Raw genomic sequence first — 17,460 nt, 5'->3', positions numbered from 1 at the left:
AATAAAGCGGTGCGTTTTCAGCTTTACATTACGTAACTGATACAGAAATACGTTACATGTTGATTGGTTCAACGTTTATCTGAAATATATATTTTTTTTAAAAAAAATAGATATGATGGAATATGTAAAAGACACGGAAAGCATTGTGGTGTCATTTGGACTGTACAAACCCGAGCACATTCAACAACATATTGGACATGACCATGCATGAGTTGGGCAACTGTGCCTAACCCGTGTATGGTTCTATTGTGTAGAAATTATTATCTTAGTAGATAATATTATGGATAATACTATAATATATTGTTAAATAATATAATATTTTTATAATAATTTGATTGAATAAATAATAACTTAAACTTCGAATTTTATAGTTTTTATTAAGATTTTTTTTCAAAAAAAAATAATTATGTTTTAATATATTTTTGTTTTTTTAATTTTAATTTTGAAATTGTAGTTCCTGGAATTAGGGTGCTATAATTTTTACAAATATCATTAAAATTATAGTTTTTATTATTATTTTTTAGATTAGATGAATAATTATATTTGTCTTTAAAATAATGTTAATAAAGCGGTGCGTTTTCAGCCTTACATTATGTAACTGATACAGAAATACGATATATGTTGATTGGTTCACCGCTTATCTGAAATATAATTTTTTTTTTAAAAAAAAATTTGGATAAGATGGAATCTATGAAAGAAATGGAAAGCACTGTGGTGTCATTTGGATTGTACTAACCCGAGCATAACACAACCAGCCACAAGTTGGACACGACTAGGCACGAGTTGGGCACCGGTGACTAACCCGTGTATGGTGCTATTATATAGATATTACTACCTTAGTAGATAATATTATGGATAATAGTATTGTTAATTAATATAATTTTTTCTTTATATTAATTTGATTGAATAAAAAATAATGTAAAATTTGGATTTTATGGTTTTTATTAAATTTTTTTTTCAAAAATTTTTTTTTATATATTTTTTCTTTAATTTTAATTTTGAAATTGTGGTTACATGTTGATTGGTTCATTGCTTATTTGAAATATAATTTTTTTTTTAAAAAAAAGTGGATAAGATGGAATCTATGAATAAAACGGAAAGCACAGCCAACCACAAGTTGGACACAACCAAGCACGAGTTGGGCATCAGTGCTTAATCCGTGTATGATGCTATTATGTAGATATTACTACCTTAGTAGATAATATTATGGATAATACTATAATATATTGTTAATTAATATAATTTCTCGTTATAATAATTTGATTGAATAAATAAAATGTAAATTCGGATAATACTATAATATATTGTTAATAATATAATTTTAATTTTGAAATTGTGGTTCCTGTAAATAGGGTTGTTATAATTTTTACAAATATCATTAAAGTTATAGCTTTATTATTATTTTTTAGATTAGACGAATAATATTATTTGTCTTTAAAATAATGTTAGTAGAGCGGTGCCTATCTAGCCGCCTAAATGTTACATGTTAATCGGTTCACGTAGCTGATTTAGAAAAAAATTACATGTTGATCGATTTGCCACTTATTGAAATATAATTTTTTTTTAAAAAAATTTGAATAAGATAGAATCTATTAAAGAAACAAAAAAGACTAAAAAATTAGTGGTGTCAAATGGACCTTGCTGGTCCGAGCACAAAAGTTATTGTATGAATATTACTACATTTGTAGATAATATCATAGATACTATTATAATAGATTGTTAATTTATGTAATTTTTTCTTCTTAATGATTTGATTGAATAAATAAGAATGTAAAAAATTTAGATTTTATACTTTTTATTAAGATCTTTTCATTAATCTTTTTTAGAATTTTTGAATTTTTTAAATTTTTTATTAAAAAAATAGTATCGGGGCACTGCATGAGCCCACCCAAAATGAACCATGTCTCGAGCTGGGCCAACGCATGGGATCACCGAGTCATGTCGGCTCGGTACGGCACAGAGCCTTTGCCACGTTCACTGCCTATTTGAAATTTTTTTTTTTAAATCGATAACCTAGAATTGATTTAGAAAAATACTAGAGTATATGTTGACAAATTTACCGTTTATCTGAAATATAATTTTTTTCATCTAATCTGAAAAAATAATAATTATGATAATTTTAATTTTCATTTTGAAAATTCGGTTTCTTTAATTCATTTTTTTTTAAAATAAAATTGAATTAAAGAAACCGAATTTTCAAAACAATGAAAATTAAAATTATCATAATAATTATTTTTTCAGATTAGATGAACGATTATATTTGTCCTTAAAACATGCTAATAGAGTGATGCGAGACATTTCCCGTCTCTCATGATATAATTGATGTAAAAATATGGTATATATTGATTAGTTCACCGTTTATCTACAATATATTTGTTCAAACAAAAAATTGGGTAAATTAGAATTTATTGAAAAAAACAGTAAGTACAAATCAACAAAATTAATAATAATAATTATTATAATAATTATTATTATTATTTCAAATTAGATAAAAAAAATATATTTGTCCTTAAAAGTAATGTTACTAGAACGGTGCGTATCCAGTGCCTTATAACGTAAGTTTCATAGAAAAATGATAGAGTATATAACTGGTTTTTTCTTTTTTAAAAAAAAATGAATACACTAGAATCTATTAATAGAAATAGAAAGTATAAAGTAACAAAATTAAAATTATTTTAAATATAAAAAATTATTTTTATAGAAATGGATAAACCAGTAGCTAGAAACATATTAAAAATATAAAAACAAAAGGTTAAAATGGCAATTTTATATAATAGGCCTTCCCTTGGATTTCAAATAAAAAATAGTTTTTTTCATGGCATTGGTTTGTAGCTTAGTTTTGTTTTGTTTTGTTTTTTTTAATGTTTATCCAAATTGTATGTATTTGTTTAATCCATATAGACATTGTATGGATTTTTTTTTGTTTTTTTTGGGTCTGTCCCATTATCCTTTAGCTTCATTGGCAGACTGATGGGAACCCAGAGAATTGCTCTTATATGAACACTCAAGAACATTTGGGATCTCCTGATTATAGCCATTATTTGGAATATTACTAGAACGTGATTCTTGTTTTAATTGTATCTTTCTTCCACCACTATCAATTATTTTTTTAAAACTAATTATATATATATATATATATATATATATATATATATATATATATTTTGGTATATGTAATCCCTGAATAAAAAATGTGTAATTTAGCGTTTCATCTTTTATTTACTTATTGTTCTCTAATGTTTAGTCGTCTTTATCTATTTTGCTTTTATACTTATGTTTTATTTTTGATAAATTTATGATTTATTTATTTTTTTTTAAAAATTTCTCATTTTCCACAACTTTCAAGCAAACATTTAAATATATTACATATATAATAAGATTAATATAAACAAAACATATTAATAATTTTTTAAAAAATCTACAAACTTTTTAATTTATATTTAATTAAATTAAATTACCACCCACAATATTATAACAAATAATTTCCAACAACCAAATTATAAATATCATCATAACTCCAACCGTACGCTTCAAGTATTTAAAAATTTGTGGTTTCAAAATGATTGATCTATTTATTTGTCTTCCTACTATTCTGCCTATTTATATATTTTTTTTAAATAATCTAAAGAAAATTATCCTTATTTTTTTAAAAAAAATTAATCCATATAGACATATTTTTCTAGATTGTTCATAAAATATAATATTAAAATTTCATTTCAATTATATATTTTAAATTAAATAAAATTATTTTTTTAATCACAATATAAAAATTTTTATATATAGGAAAACAGGAGCCGTAGAAGCAGTTGACCACCCATGCATCCTTTGTTCCTTTGTGATGTACTTAGGCTAACCTCTTACCCTCAATTCGTTGAATGACTTATGAGGCTAACCTCTTACCCCCAATTTCTTGAATGACTTATGCGGTCCAAGTCGGGAAACATGGGACTCTCTTGCTGGTTGCTAGACAATGGAGTACCTGGCTTGAGAAAAATATCCATATTTTTAGTAAGGAAAGCTGAGCACACTTTGTGGTTTTCAAAGAACTTTCCGACATGTTCCTTATGTTGATGTTTACAGTTAATTCTTTTAGCTGGAAAAAAAAACACAAAACTGAAAGGCTTGATCCTAACCGTCAAGAGAAGTTTGGAGTTCTTCGAGTCTCACATGGGCAAAATGAATGATTTCGGAGAATCAAAATCCAACCTAAGAGCAAGTGATACTTTGAAAGGTAGGCCACAAATTACTCCATTGAAGTGATCTCTTATCCCTATGTGACGGCATCTTGAAGGTGGCTTTATTTTCAATACTCTTCTCTTTTTGATGTTTGTGACATTAGTTTTCTTTTAAAAAGTGGATAAACATCGGTTTATTAGAAAAAACAGGAACGTACAAAGGAAGACAAGGAGAACAGAGATAAAGGGAAGCCAAGGCAAGTCATCGGGGGCCATCACAGTGGATCGGTCTAAAAGCTTGAAAATAACAAAAAAGGACAGAGGAAAGAAAGGGGGGCCCATCAGGGTCCTAGGGGGAAGTCACAATGAAATGCCTTTAACTGAGAGGGTTGTCGGGCCCATCAGGATCCTGCAAAGGTGAGACTCCTCTTACTTTTGGAGATGTCCTCTTCAACGGTGAGTTTGATCAAATCTGAAGCTGCATTTATCCAAGAGAGAAGCATATGATCAATTTTACAAATTAATGGAGGAAAAACTACATTTGTATAATTAAAAATATGATTGTTGCGCTTAGTCCAAATGACCTAACAGATAGCATGGACAAGAAGATTTCCCAAAGGTTTAGTGCATAGTCTCCCCCTTGACACCCAGACTGACCAGGCCCCAACGAGGGTACAGAGAAGGGTCATTTAATTGAAGATCACCCCAAAATGAGGTTAGATTTGTGTTGAAAAAGGATAGCTCACCAAGAGATGATCCACTCCTTCTAGGGCAGTATGACAAAGAACACAAGTAGGAGTGGAAATTCTATTACATCTACACTTAACAAGATTCTTCAACAAAAGAATCTTAAAATGAAAAGCCAACCATAAGAAGATTTTGAATTTGAGAGGGCAGGGGCCAGCCCAAAAGGATTTGCTTAGCAAACACTTGAGCCCACCATCATTCAAGAAGGTGTAGAATATTTTCACCGAATACCCCTATTGTCCCAATGCCAAGACTTTCTGTTGTTGTCTGATGAAAGGGTGGAAGGTAGGAGATGGTGTAAAAGGGGTAAGTCCACAAGACCTAGTACTGGCGTTCCTTGGATGAAGTTGTCAACAGAGATAAAAAGGGTCCTGCCACCGTGCAAAAGAGTCTGACCACCCTTCCTTAAGGGGAGTGACTTCAAACCACCTATCTAGCCTTTGCGAAGTGTTCTTACCATTCTCGATGACCGAGTCGATACTTGTGAGAAACGCAGGCTTGCAGTTGAGAATACTTTTCTAAAAGAATGATTATCTAGGGAGAGTTGCATAAAGAAGGGTCATGATCCCCTTTGAGCGAGTATAGTTGAAAATGATGATCTTGGACCAGCAGACTTTGTTAGAATGCGAGAGTTTCCATCACCATTTTTCAAGAAGGGCATGATTGAATTCTCTAAGGTTCAACACACCCCAGCCTTCCTAGTTTTTAGTTTTACAAATGTGATTCCGAGCCACAAGACGACATTTGGGTTTCGAAAGATCTTGTCCACTCCGAAGAAAATCCCTTCGAATACTGTCAATTTTGCGCCTCACCCAGAAAGGGAGAATCGAACACTGTCATCCAGTATGTCGAGATAGAAGAGAGGACATAATTAACTAGGATGAGGCAGCCTCCTAAAGAAAGAAATTGAGCTTTTCAAGCCGCAAGACGATCATTGACCGCCTTGGTAAGGATGAGCCAGTCTTTCTGTCTAGGGCTTTTTCCTGAAATGGGCACCAGATAGGTCACTATGAGGAAATTAGTCACACAGTTAAGAGTGAGTGATTTCACCTCTCTCGGGGTGCAGCTCGAGAAGAAAGAGTAAAGACGACTTTTAAGGAAGTTTAAAGAAAGCCCAGAGAGATCCTCAAAGAGCAACAAGATAGCTTTAGCATTATCAGACCTTCGAGCCCTCCGATAGTAATGAAAAGCAAATCATCAGCATATTGAAGGTGACACAATCTACCCAGATTACCCAAAAAGACCCCATTAAAACTACTAGTGGACTTTTGTATTGTTTTGATTTTACTTTTATCAATAAATGTGATTTATTTATTTATTTTAAAAAATTATTTTTAGAATGGAGATCAATCAATAAATATAAATGTCTTTATATTTTTATTTAAATTTTTTTTAATGGATGTGGTTTATTTATTTTTATTTTTATTTTTATAAAATAAATATTTATTTATTTATTCCTTTTAAAGTTTGTATCAAAACAATTTAGAGTGAGAGAGAATGGGGATCAATCTATGTCATGCAATACAAGTTACTATTATGATAAACCATGTTTTATTGAAAACAAACAGTAAAACTAGAGACTGCAACAGTACAGAAGTGAAAAAATACTACAATAGGGACAAAAAAAGTAGAGAATCAAACGCTAGAAAGATTAAAAACGAAAGTCCATCAATGTACATACATAAATTGGTAGTAAAATAATAATCAGCAATTAGATTTTTTCAGCAAATCACCCAACACACTCCAAATCCTCGACCATGCATTAGAAAGGCGTTGAATTCTCTCTTTTCGCATGAGAGTTAATCAGCAATTCGTTGGCCTGATATAATTTGGAGGAGAGATGGACATTTCTCATTCATATGTGGATAAGGTTCTATAATATTATAACCTGGAAACTCCATTCTGTATCTCCCTTTAATTTGGCAAAATGGAAGCTTTACATCATCTTCCTTATTGCACCATTCTGGAAGTCTGCTCATATTGTTTTCAAAGAACTTCAATGAGTAAGCATCCTTTATCTGCAAAACAGTAAAAATAGTTAACACATTAATTTTAATTTCTTAATATGTTATCAGAACTATTGTATAATCTATTGATACTTACGGTGAACTCTGTTACTTGAATAGAGTTTGCAATTGGATCAAAGAGGCCAGCATGCTTATAAACTTCAAGAATGAAAGCAACACAAGATGTTGATTTTCCATCAGAGTAAATCCAACCATCATGTTCAGGAATGGCAAGCAATTTGTCGAAAGATGAACCTCGCCTTTCGGTTTCTACTATAATTTCAGGAAGATCAAGTCCCTGTAAAGAAATCAAGTAATTCATTGCTCATTTATAAACACTGATTAATCTTATCATGTATTTCTTAATCAAACCTCAGTCCCCAGTCTTTTATTCAATGCTTCATTCCACAAGTTTGCAGCATAGTCTGGTTGCACTCTGTTCCAAACTGTCATGAATGAACCAACCTATATATATATATATATACATATATAGTTCACAAGATTAATCAGAACATTTTAAGGGATAAGTATTAAAGAAAAAGAAATTAGTAGAATTATCATACCATGTGTGCATCCAATGGAGGAGGATAATTATCTTTGCTAGTATCAATCCAACTAAAAATCATATTATGATAACCATAAGACTTTCCTGCCATGCTTCTTGCATACTCCCAAGCTGCGGTTTCATTGAATTTGGCTCTCATATCTGGGTGCAGAGGAAACAAAGCTATATGAGGATCTGATTCATCTTTATTCAGCTCAATGTCCCACCACTCCTCCCATGGCAAAAGAGCAATGATACTTTCTCCCTAATCGATTAAAAACATCGATAAAATCGTTCATTTTCAACTCAAATGTATTGTGTTTTGTATGACTAACTAACTAACCTTGTCATTTTCATGACCAGATTCTCCAATCCAAAGTTTTCCTTCTGAATCTTTGAGACAAACTGCAGAATGACCAGCATAAGCTCCAGTGACCCACTTCTCCAGTGTCTCAAAACCACCCCACCGTCCCCGAATTTTCGACAATGCTAAGAAGTCTCCAGAGTGAATATCATCCACGCTTATGTTTGAAAACCATGGTGTTGGGCGTTCTGGAAATGAAGCTCCCATATGTTTCTCAAGAAAAGCAAGATTAGAGTCCTCACCCCATCCAGTGTTTGTAAACAAAGGGAAGACATCCCATAAAGCTCTCAGTGTTCCAAGCAATCCTGATTGCAAGAGAAAGATCGACACTCCTTTGTATTTCACCTAATTGTAAACAAAATTAAAAGATATCAACAAAAATATTCTGATCAAGAGTTGTGGACAAGAGATATCCTTCCTTACATGTTCAAACTCATTTTCTCCCTCCCATTCATCAAAGTCAAGAGTATGTTCTCTAGCCAAGAAATAGTAATCCCATGTCACTCTGTATGGAGTTGCAAAGATGTAAAGGTCCATGCACGTCCAACTATGAGCATCACTGACCTGAAAACAAAGCAAAGATAGTATATCTTTTTTTAATTTTCAACCCTGTAAAAGCTCAGAACTTGTGAGTATTTGGATGAAAACAAACCTTGATATGAAGAGTTCCACCACCATACTTGGAACCAGACTTGTTGTGGAACTCCATCCATGCACTGTTCTGGTAAAAGCAAGCACCTTTCCACTCCACATGAGTGTTTGACAACGACGGTGAACCAACGAAGGTCGGTAAAAGATCGGCAGCGCCGTGGAGAGACCGCAAAAGTGGCCACGAGACTTGCCGAGGGAGAAGAGGTAGAAGATCCACAACTAGTAATGATATCCTTGATGACCCATCCCATTGAACCCAAACAAATAGAAAGAAGAGAAGCAGAAGAAGAGAGATGGTGAGGATCCTGAGAGAATTCATTTAGCGTTGAACAAGGAGATGGATTTTTTTTGGTTCTTATTTTTAGTTTTACAAAACTCTTATACAATGTTGATGTGGTAGTTGGGCCACATCTCTCTCTCTCTCTCTCATTGATCTCCTGAATTAAAGAACGAAAAGATGGGCCCTCATGTCACTGACATTGTTTGAATATTATTTTATTGGTTTGAAATTTTAGCTCGAGTACATGACATGCATATTGACTTCTTTGTTAAAGTTTTTATAGACTAGCCTTGACTTCAATCAGAACAGGGAGTCCCTGCTTTGGAGATGGCATTGGATCTCTAACAAAAGTATCATCTTTGCAACATAAACTCCATTTGAATCTAGTGACCATATAGTGCACTGCTACCAGTGTCTCTGTCTTAGCAAACTCATAGCCTGGACATATCCTTGGTCCTGCTCCAAATGCAATGAAACAGTATGGTGGAATCTCAGATTGCTTCTTGAAGCGCAACGGATTGAACTTTTCAGGTTCTTTGAAGATACTTTCATCCATGTGTGTTACGCTTGTATTCCAAAATACCTAAAATGGATTGAATTTATAAGCAGATGGATTATTAGTAATGGCTTGTTCTTAAAGATAGTGTCTGACTTACTTGCCATCCTTTGGGGATGAGATAACCACCAAATTCAACATCTTTGATCACTCTTCTGAATCCACCAAAGAGTGGAGGAATTGTCCTCAAAATCTCTTGAGCTACCCTCCATGTATACTTCATCTTAAGAAGATCATCCCATGTTAAAGCCTCCTCTGGTGCTTTAGTTTTAGCTATCTCTTCTTGTTCTGCAGTTCAATTTGAAGTCATTCGAGAATCAAACACATTCATAAATTTCATATGATCAAGTATTATTACCATTGACAACACTAGCATAAATGATTGGATCATTGGCGAGCTGCCGAACAATGAAAGTGAGAACGATAGCCGTTGTATCATGTCCGGCGATCATCAAAAGCACGGCATTGTCCAGGATCTCTTCCTCAGTTAAGGTCTCTCCTTTATCAGCACCCAAGCTAATTAAGTAAGTTATGAGATCTTCGTCCTCTGAGGAACACTCACCTCTCTGCAATGCACTCCTCTTCTCTACTATGATTCTGTTGAGTATCTTCCCAACCTTTTCTCTCGCTTTCAAGCTGTTATGGAAGTGAGTGAAGGGCAAGTTTATAGGCACTGCCCACATTCCAGCCAACATCTTATTGAACTCATTTACTAGAGCTTCTCTGGTTGTTCCTTGTTTAATCCCAAATATTGTGGAGCAAATGACATTGAATGTCAAACTCTTCATTGATGGTGAAACCTGCAAAACAGAGCGCAGGGATGACCTTTACTATTGACTTTGATTTCTTCTTTAATTGGTATGTTTTAATTCCTTTGAACAATTCCATTCTTGATATTAAACTAACATCTGGCTAAACATCAGGATTTCGACAGCAAGAATTAAATACAACAAATTAGGTATGGCTTGGTGTGAAGTCAACATCTATCAGACCTGTATAACAAATAAAAATACACCAACTTGCTGTCCAAAAAAAAAATACATATGAGTCATTACCTTAACTTGTTGATGGCTCAACCAGTTGGTTCTGAAGTGTTGTCTGATCTCTTCATCAATTTTACCAACATACTTCCTCAAGATCTCAGGTTTCAAGAAGTAACTGACTGCACCTCTAACCCTCTTATGATCAGCACCTATAAGTTCCATCATGTTCTGGCTTCCAATGATCCTTGTGATGGACTGTGGCTGCTTAAGAGTGAGCGAGTCACTAGAGAAGATGAACTTATTTGCTGCTGGGCCGGTGAGAAACACCGTTGGTCCCCCAAAGAGTGAGAGCTTGGATATTGATCCATATTTATTTATTCGGTCCTTAATCCATCTCTCGCCGGTGTTTTGGTGATCTTATATTTAGTATAGGCTACTTGATGCTTTGTTATTGTCAAACTTTTTAGTATTAGTTTGGCGCTAAACCATTTTGGTTTAAGAGATTGATAAGAACTTGAATAAGAGCCGGACTAAAGATTATTGGCATCTAGTGACCATCTCTTCAGGAATCTAGTCCCTTTTAACAAGATATGATGCTTGGTATCTCTAATTCATTGAATGATTTTAGATTTTGATTTAATAAAGTAAATAAGTATTGGAAGTTATTTAAAACACAAAATAGAGATTGCTAAACTTGTTGGGATTCTGTTGTCTGGTTTGAAGATGGTACAAATACTGCAATAAAAGGTTAATGTCGTCAAGCTCAATGACAACAGAGTATATAATTATTACGTATATTTTTAATTGGTTGGTTTGGAACAACAAGATTCTTAATCTATAAAATCTTGCCATCCGAGGATGTAATAAGCTCCAAACTACCACATGTGTGCCATGCCATGTAGATATTGAATCCATTGGATGTCTCTTCCTCTAATGCCCTTTGGTTGTAGGCATTTCGAACCACTTGAGCCATTGTAGGCATTTCGAACTACCGAGCTACATTCTTGGACTCCCATAACTCCCTTACTCCTCAGGTGACTTTTAGGCTCATTAGAAACCAAACCTCTGAACTGTTGATAAAAATACTTGGGATATCTTTTCTACGGCCGTTATTATAGAACATTTGGTTAGAACATAACAAGTATACTTTCAATTTTAAATTGCTCTCATCAATCTCACTGATTTTGAAATTAAGCACATGTTTATTTTTTAGATGTCTACAGTTCTTGAAGCTAAAAGACAAAAGATGATGGATTTGATTTAATCTATGAAGCATAGTTTGAGTTATTGGGATCCCATGCCAGTGATCCTAGTGACTGATGAGTCATTGACTAATTTGGGATCTGACTAATCTCATGAACTAATAGCATGTGAGACATGGGAAGATGATTTTTTCCTCATCGCTTTCTTCTGGCGCATTTTTGGCTTGTCTATTTTAGCTTTTCTCTATGTCATGTTGTTCATCCATGATTAGTAGATTTTCTGTTTGTTTGGTGTCTTCTTTCTCTTTATAATCTCTATATATTTTGCACTGTTTTATTTTTAATTTATTATTTTTTTTAAAAAAAAAAAGTGGATAAACCACTTCAATTAAAGAGAGAACACAGTACAAAATCACATAGGAGATACAAAACCCATTCACACCACAAGAAGTGACACGAGCGACTAACACCCTCCCTAGGTGCACAGCGCACCCTCCCCCTGCTCAGAAGAAACCACTAGCCCATGTTACCGTCGAGTGCCTCCTCGGCCGTTGATTCCATCATTTCCATCCTGTCCATCCGGCTCCTCGGTCCAGTGAAGTCCAGGTTGCGCCGAACCGTAGTCATCATATCTTCCAGTTTCGCCTACTCCTTATTTGCAAGAGCATCGGACCACGAAAGGAGCATGCAATTAATTTTAAGGGCAATGTAGTGTGCTGGAAGAAATTTATCATTAAACATTCTATCATTTCGGGCAAGCCAAATGTTCCAGATTAACGCCTTGCTAACTAAGTCCACCGCAAGCCTGCTACTCGGTCTCACCAAATTTCGCCAATCCAGCCAAATACTACGCATCGAGTTAGGGGGTTCAGGCATTAGCAGAGTCCTGCGGAAGTACCCCCACATCTCCTGAGGAAAAGGGCAGTGAAGGAACAAGTGGTCAACCGATTCAGATTTCGAATGACACATGATACATGTTGCAGTCGGGAGATTGTTACAACCCCTGATCTCCAAATTTTCTAGTGACAGAATCTTATTCTTCCAGACTAACCAATTGAAAATATTAACCTTCTTGGGACATTTGCTTTTCCAAAAGAACTTCGCCACCTCACACCTGGTACCCCCATCATTTAGGAAGTTGTACAGGGATTTCACTGAGAACATACCATTACCATTGATCGACCATTTTTTTAAATCTCTCCCATCCTGAGCCCTGGCCCTCCATCTATCCCCAATTTAGATAACACCCTCATCCTCACAATATGGTTGATTCTCAAGCAGATGGCCCAGCTCCTCAAAGGTAGCATCTCGCCACCTACTCTCACAATAAAGCTCCGGCCACACATTCATAGGTGTTCTCCCATTGAGCCACCGATCTTTCCAGAAGAAAGTTTCCGAGCCGGAGTTGATTGTACTCGTAACACAACACCTTAACACATGAAGAATCTTCAGAACACCTTTCCAGAAAAAAGACATCCTTCCACTAGTGCGCGGGAACATGTCCCAGCTAACACTACCATAGTTGAAATGGATTACTTCAGTCCCTTCCCAATCTGGATCATTCGCGTATTTCCACAACCACTTCCCTAACAACGCCTTATTAAAGTTATTTAGATCAAGAATCCCCCAGCCTCCTTGCTCCCTATCACGACAGAGGGCTTTCCAGCTAACAAGCCGGCACCTGGGCTTATCGATGTCAGGCCCTGACCATAAAAAGTCCCTTCTGATCTGGTCAATTGCGCGAACTACCCAAGAAGGTAACCTGAAGATAGACATCCAATAAGTTGGTAATGCCGATAACACTGAGTTCAATAGTGTAAGGCGACCACCAATAGACAGGTGTCTACTTTTCCAAGCCGACAGCCTCTGTCGCACTTTTGCTATGAGCACCTCCCAATCTTGTTTGCGTGGCCTGCCTCCCGAAAGAGGTACGCCCAAATAAGTAACCGGGAGCAACCCCACCGCACAATTCAAAGTCTCGGCCGCCGCAGTCTCCGGGAGGACCCCCGTTCTAACCTAGAATAAGCACGTCTTAGAGAAGTTTACCTGGAGCCCCGCCAACCCCTCAAACAGCAATAATATTAGCTTAACAATTCTAAGGTCCTCCAGCCCACCTGTGGTTAAGACCAGAAGGTCATCCGCGAAATGCAGGTTGCATCTATTCCTACCCGGGTCGAGTGGCACCCCGACCAGAATCCTAGAGTCGAGAGCATGCCTGAACATCGAGGAAAGCACATCTGTAACCAAGATGAAAAGCAACGGGGATAAAGGATCACCCTGTCGTAACCCTCTACAGTAACGAATGTAGCCATTAGGAGCCCCATTGATTAACACGTTAGCTTTGGTAGAAGCAAGAATTCTCTTGATCCAACCCAACCACTTAGACCCGAATCCCCTAGCTTTGAGCAAATCCAATAAGAATTCCCAGTCCACAAGGTCAAACGCCTTAGCAAAGTCCACTTTCAGAATGTACCCAGGCATCCTTCTTTTCTTCAAACTGAAAATCAATTCCTCTGCGATTGCAACATTATCTAGGATACATCTGCCCCGCAAGAAAGCAGATTGGGCAGAATCAACTAAGTCATTCATTACTTTTCCCAAACGGATAGCCAAGAGCTTAGAGATGATTTTGAGAGACGAATTAATAAGGCTGATTGGCCTGAAGTCACCCGGGGATTCAGGAGACTCCACCTTTGGAATGAGCGCAATGTTAGCCCAGTTTATCCTTTCCAAGTTAGCCTTTCCTGCATAGAAGTCATCGCAGAGTATGAAAATGTCATCTTTGATTGTTTCCCAAAATTGCTTGAAGAAAAACATCGGAAAACCATCGGGTTCCGGGGCTTTGTCCCCCCCCCTAAGCTGAACACCGCATCTCTAATCTCTTCCATAGTAAAAGGCCGTTCTAAGTCTGTCAGATCCACATGCTGCTTTTTCTCCAGGAGCTTCTGGAGATCAACTTTGAACCTCGAGGTGCGCTTACTTCCGAACTGCTATTGAAAACGAGACACGAATAACCTCCCAATTTCTTTTGGTTCAGAGACCAGTTTCCTGTTCTAATTGAACCCCGGAATAAGATTTCGACATTTCCTCCCATTCGCCACAACATGGAAGAATTTAGTATTCCCATCCCCTTCCTGCAGCCACTGGAGTGTAGATCGTTGACACCAGTAAATTTCCTCTTGCTTGTTAATATCTGCCAAAGACTGAATAAGAGACTGCTCAAGGGCCAATTCATTATGTAACAGGCTTCTAGATTTCTTCAAGATATCCAATCTCTCGACCTCTTGCAGTAGGCATAATTTCTTTAGTTTGATCGACCCAAAACTCTCTTTGGCCCAAGCCCGAAGGCGCTCCCTAAGCCCAGCGAGCTTCTTAGCAACCACAAAGGCACCACAACCTACGGGCCGCAAATCTCCCCACCATTATTGCACAAGCTCTTTAAACCCTTCCGCCGTAAATCAAACTTGTTCGAATCTAAAGGTCCTCTGGACCGAGAGGTGACCTCCCACCTCGAGCCGAATGGGCGCATGATCAGAACCCAACCTCGGCAGGCTATTTTGAATCAGCCATGGGAATCTATCCCACCAGGGTCTATTCACAAAGAATCTGTCCAATTTCACCCAAATCGGATCCACCTGATCATTTGTCCAAGTAAACCTCCTCCCAATCGCAGGTGGCTCCAGTAGATGAAGATCCCACAAGAATTGGTTGGCCGGACGTAACTCCTGAAGGTTTGGGGCCCCTGAGGGTTTATCCTCAATTGAGAAAATTGCGTTGAAGTCCCCCCAGATAATCCATGGAGTGAGAAGATCACCACCGCAACCTCTGAGCTCCTCCCAAAACCCTAGTTTTTGGTCTCTCGCGTTAGGCCCATAGACCGAGGTACACCTCCAGCGGAAGTTGTCGCGCTTGTCATGGAAAGCCACCGTAATACTGAATATCCCCATCTTCTCTAAAGTCCCGAATAAGAAATCACCATTCCAACCCACGATCAAACCTCCAGCCGTACCTTTTGCAGGAGCAAACACGAATTGATCCAATCTAGTACCCCCAATCTTTTTCCACGTAGCTTGAGTAACCAGTTCTAATTTGGATTCCTGCAAGCAACAAACCTCCACGTAGTGGAGACCCAAAAAATCTTTAACAAGGAACCTTTTTGCCGGTCTCCCCAATCCCTTTACATTCCAAGTGATAATATTCATAAACACTATGCTAGAACGCGGACCTCAGCAGAGGTCTCCGCCTGGTCTAGCCCTTTATTAGGACTAGATAACTCAATTGCTCGCAGACAATTTAGGCAATCACTTGCTAACTCAGTGAAAACAATACCACAAGCATTGCAATAACTAGCAAGTTGAGCATTAGACCAATCAGATAAGAGAAGAGGTAAGGAGGAAGTACCTTCTCGGGCCGTCTTCTTCTTAGTTGATCTCGGCGGTTCCGGGATGAATCCTGCCTCTGCATTGAATCTTGAGGATGGTTTCTTCTGTCTTTCGCTCCTTCTTGATCCTTTGGGAGGGACCTTGCTTCCAGGAGAACTGCTTCCATGCAGGCCTGGTAACATCTCCTGCAAGTTCCTTTCAAAATCAGTAACCGAGTCATCCGAGTCTTCCTCCCCTTCCGAAGATAGTTTAGCAGCTGACTGGGAAATACCTTTCCCCTCAGATCACGAGATCGCCTGGTCCTGATCACTATCTTCATTAGCCTCAATAACCCCCCGTCCAACAATCTCTGGGAACAGGGCCCACACCCCCTCAGAGAACTTCCAAGCAAAACCAGCAGGGGGAATGAGCTCTGGATGAACAGATATATCCCCAAAATTAACCTGAGCCGCAAGTCCAATGGTGCTAAATTCACCTTTCAATGTTGGCCTCAACCCAAAATTAGTATGTTCCCCCACAGAAGATAAGCCAACTTCACGGCCCATCCCAGGACCATTGCTAGAATCAAAGACTAATGGATCATTATCCACTTCACAAAGAAGAATCGGATCACCAAGCCCATCCATATTAAATTCCTTCCAATCACTATGCCCCAAGCCCAACTGCTGGCCCACTGACTCCCAACTGCTGGCCCACTGCCAGCCCAACATTGTCACCCATTCGTGCCATAGCATCGATTGGGCCCCCACTTGACTCGTCCTTGGTCTCCACCCCCTTCATACCAACATGACCATCGATCAACACCTTCGGAGAGCCAATATCCAGCTCGAGATTCGGTGCCAACGTGGCAACCTCAGACCTCTCGACAACCTCGTACCCACCAGCCTCGCCCACGTCACTTGGCGCGTCCGGACCATGGCCCCCAGAAGAAGGAACTCTCGCTCTCCATTCGACACATCGGTCTTTAGAGCCCCGTGCCTTCACCAACTCTCCTCCATCACTCCTATCCCGCTCGGAAGACCGAGCCTCGCTATCCATAGAGCAGTGACCAACGGTCCGAAGGCTCGTCGGACGTCGGGGACCTTCTCTTGTCTGACCCCCGTGGGAGCGTCGCTCGACCAGCGGTAAAGCCGTATGCGCGTTGCCACGATCTACTCCGTGGGAGCTACACTTAACCAACGGTGGGTGGGCCAGAAGAACACTCTCTTCCCCCATCTTCTCATCTGAACAGCGCCTCAGGAGTGTGACTCCCCCACCTTCCTCTGTCAACATCCTAATACTACTCCGTCTTTCCCTTAACCTATCTCCAGGAGAAACCTGTCTCCTGTCATCCCCCGGTCGGTCCAGCGTCTCCTCCATCACCGGCCTCTTTCCTTTATCTGCCAACAAAGATGGCAGCGGTTGTGGAAGCATCCCCACCGATCCAGCACCCACCCCAGCGACTTCCTTCATCACATACATACCTGTTGAGCGCAAGAAAGATGGGAGAGCCCCTCTTTCCTCGGTGATCAACACTTGATATTTTCGCATACCAAAAGAAAAGTCCAACTCCATTGGCAACATCACCCCT

General features: G+C 38.0%; 2 protein-coding genes across 2 annotated transcripts; both read right to left on the bottom strand.

Annotated features, from left to right (window-relative positions):
* Positions 1 to 6,591: 6,591 nt before the first annotated feature.
* Positions 6,592 to 8,837, bottom strand: LOC120266516. Its single transcript, XM_039274155.1, is given in 8 exon segments — positions 6,592 to 6,760; positions 6,763 to 6,940; positions 7,026 to 7,226; positions 7,301 to 7,393; positions 7,492 to 7,737; positions 7,816 to 8,181; positions 8,260 to 8,400; positions 8,489 to 8,837. Coding segments are annotated over 8 exon segments (1,578 nt in total). The 5' UTR covers positions 8,807 to 8,837; the 3' UTR covers positions 6,592 to 6,725.
* A 207-nt stretch (positions 8,838 to 9,044) lies between these two features.
* On the bottom strand, positions 9,045 to 11,288 carry LOC120266827 (cytochrome P450 716A1-like). The gene is made up of 6 exons (XM_039274479.1): positions 11,156 to 11,288; positions 11,001 to 11,041; positions 10,379 to 10,657; positions 9,682 to 10,123; positions 9,424 to 9,611; positions 9,045 to 9,350 (listed from the first exon to the last, which is right to left on the bottom strand). Exons 1-6 carry the CDS (start codon positions 11,286 to 11,288, stop codon positions 9,045 to 9,047), a joined length of 1,389 nt encoding a protein of 462 aa, XP_039130413.1.
* Positions 11,289 to 17,460: the final 6,172 nt, after the last annotated feature.

Source organism: Dioscorea cayenensis, chromosome 8 (assembly GCF_009730915.1).
Source record: "Dioscorea cayenensis subsp. rotundata cultivar TDr96_F1 chromosome 8, TDr96_F1_v2_PseudoChromosome.rev07_lg8_w22 25.fasta, whole genome shotgun sequence".
Classification (NCBI taxonomy): domain Eukaryota; kingdom Viridiplantae; phylum Streptophyta; class Magnoliopsida; order Dioscoreales; family Dioscoreaceae; genus Dioscorea; species Dioscorea cayenensis.
The sequence above is the reverse complement of the archived record's forward strand: the minus strand, read 5'-3'. Positions and strand labels throughout refer to the sequence as shown.

Bases quoted from the DNA above. Each gene is read 5' to 3' on its own strand.
- LOC120266827 (XM_039274479.1), bottom strand. From the start codon at position 11,288: ATGCCTACAATGGCTCAAGTGGTTCGAAATGCCTACAACCAAAGGGCA. The intron at 10,124-10,378 runs GTAATGACTCAT...TCTGTTTTGCAG, and splicing joins TGAGCCATCAACAAGTTAAG to GTTTCACCATCAATGAAGAG. The intron at 9,612-9,681 runs GTAATAATACTT...ATTGAACTGCAG, and splicing joins TTATGCTAGTGTTGTCAATG to AACAAGAAGAGATAGCTAAA.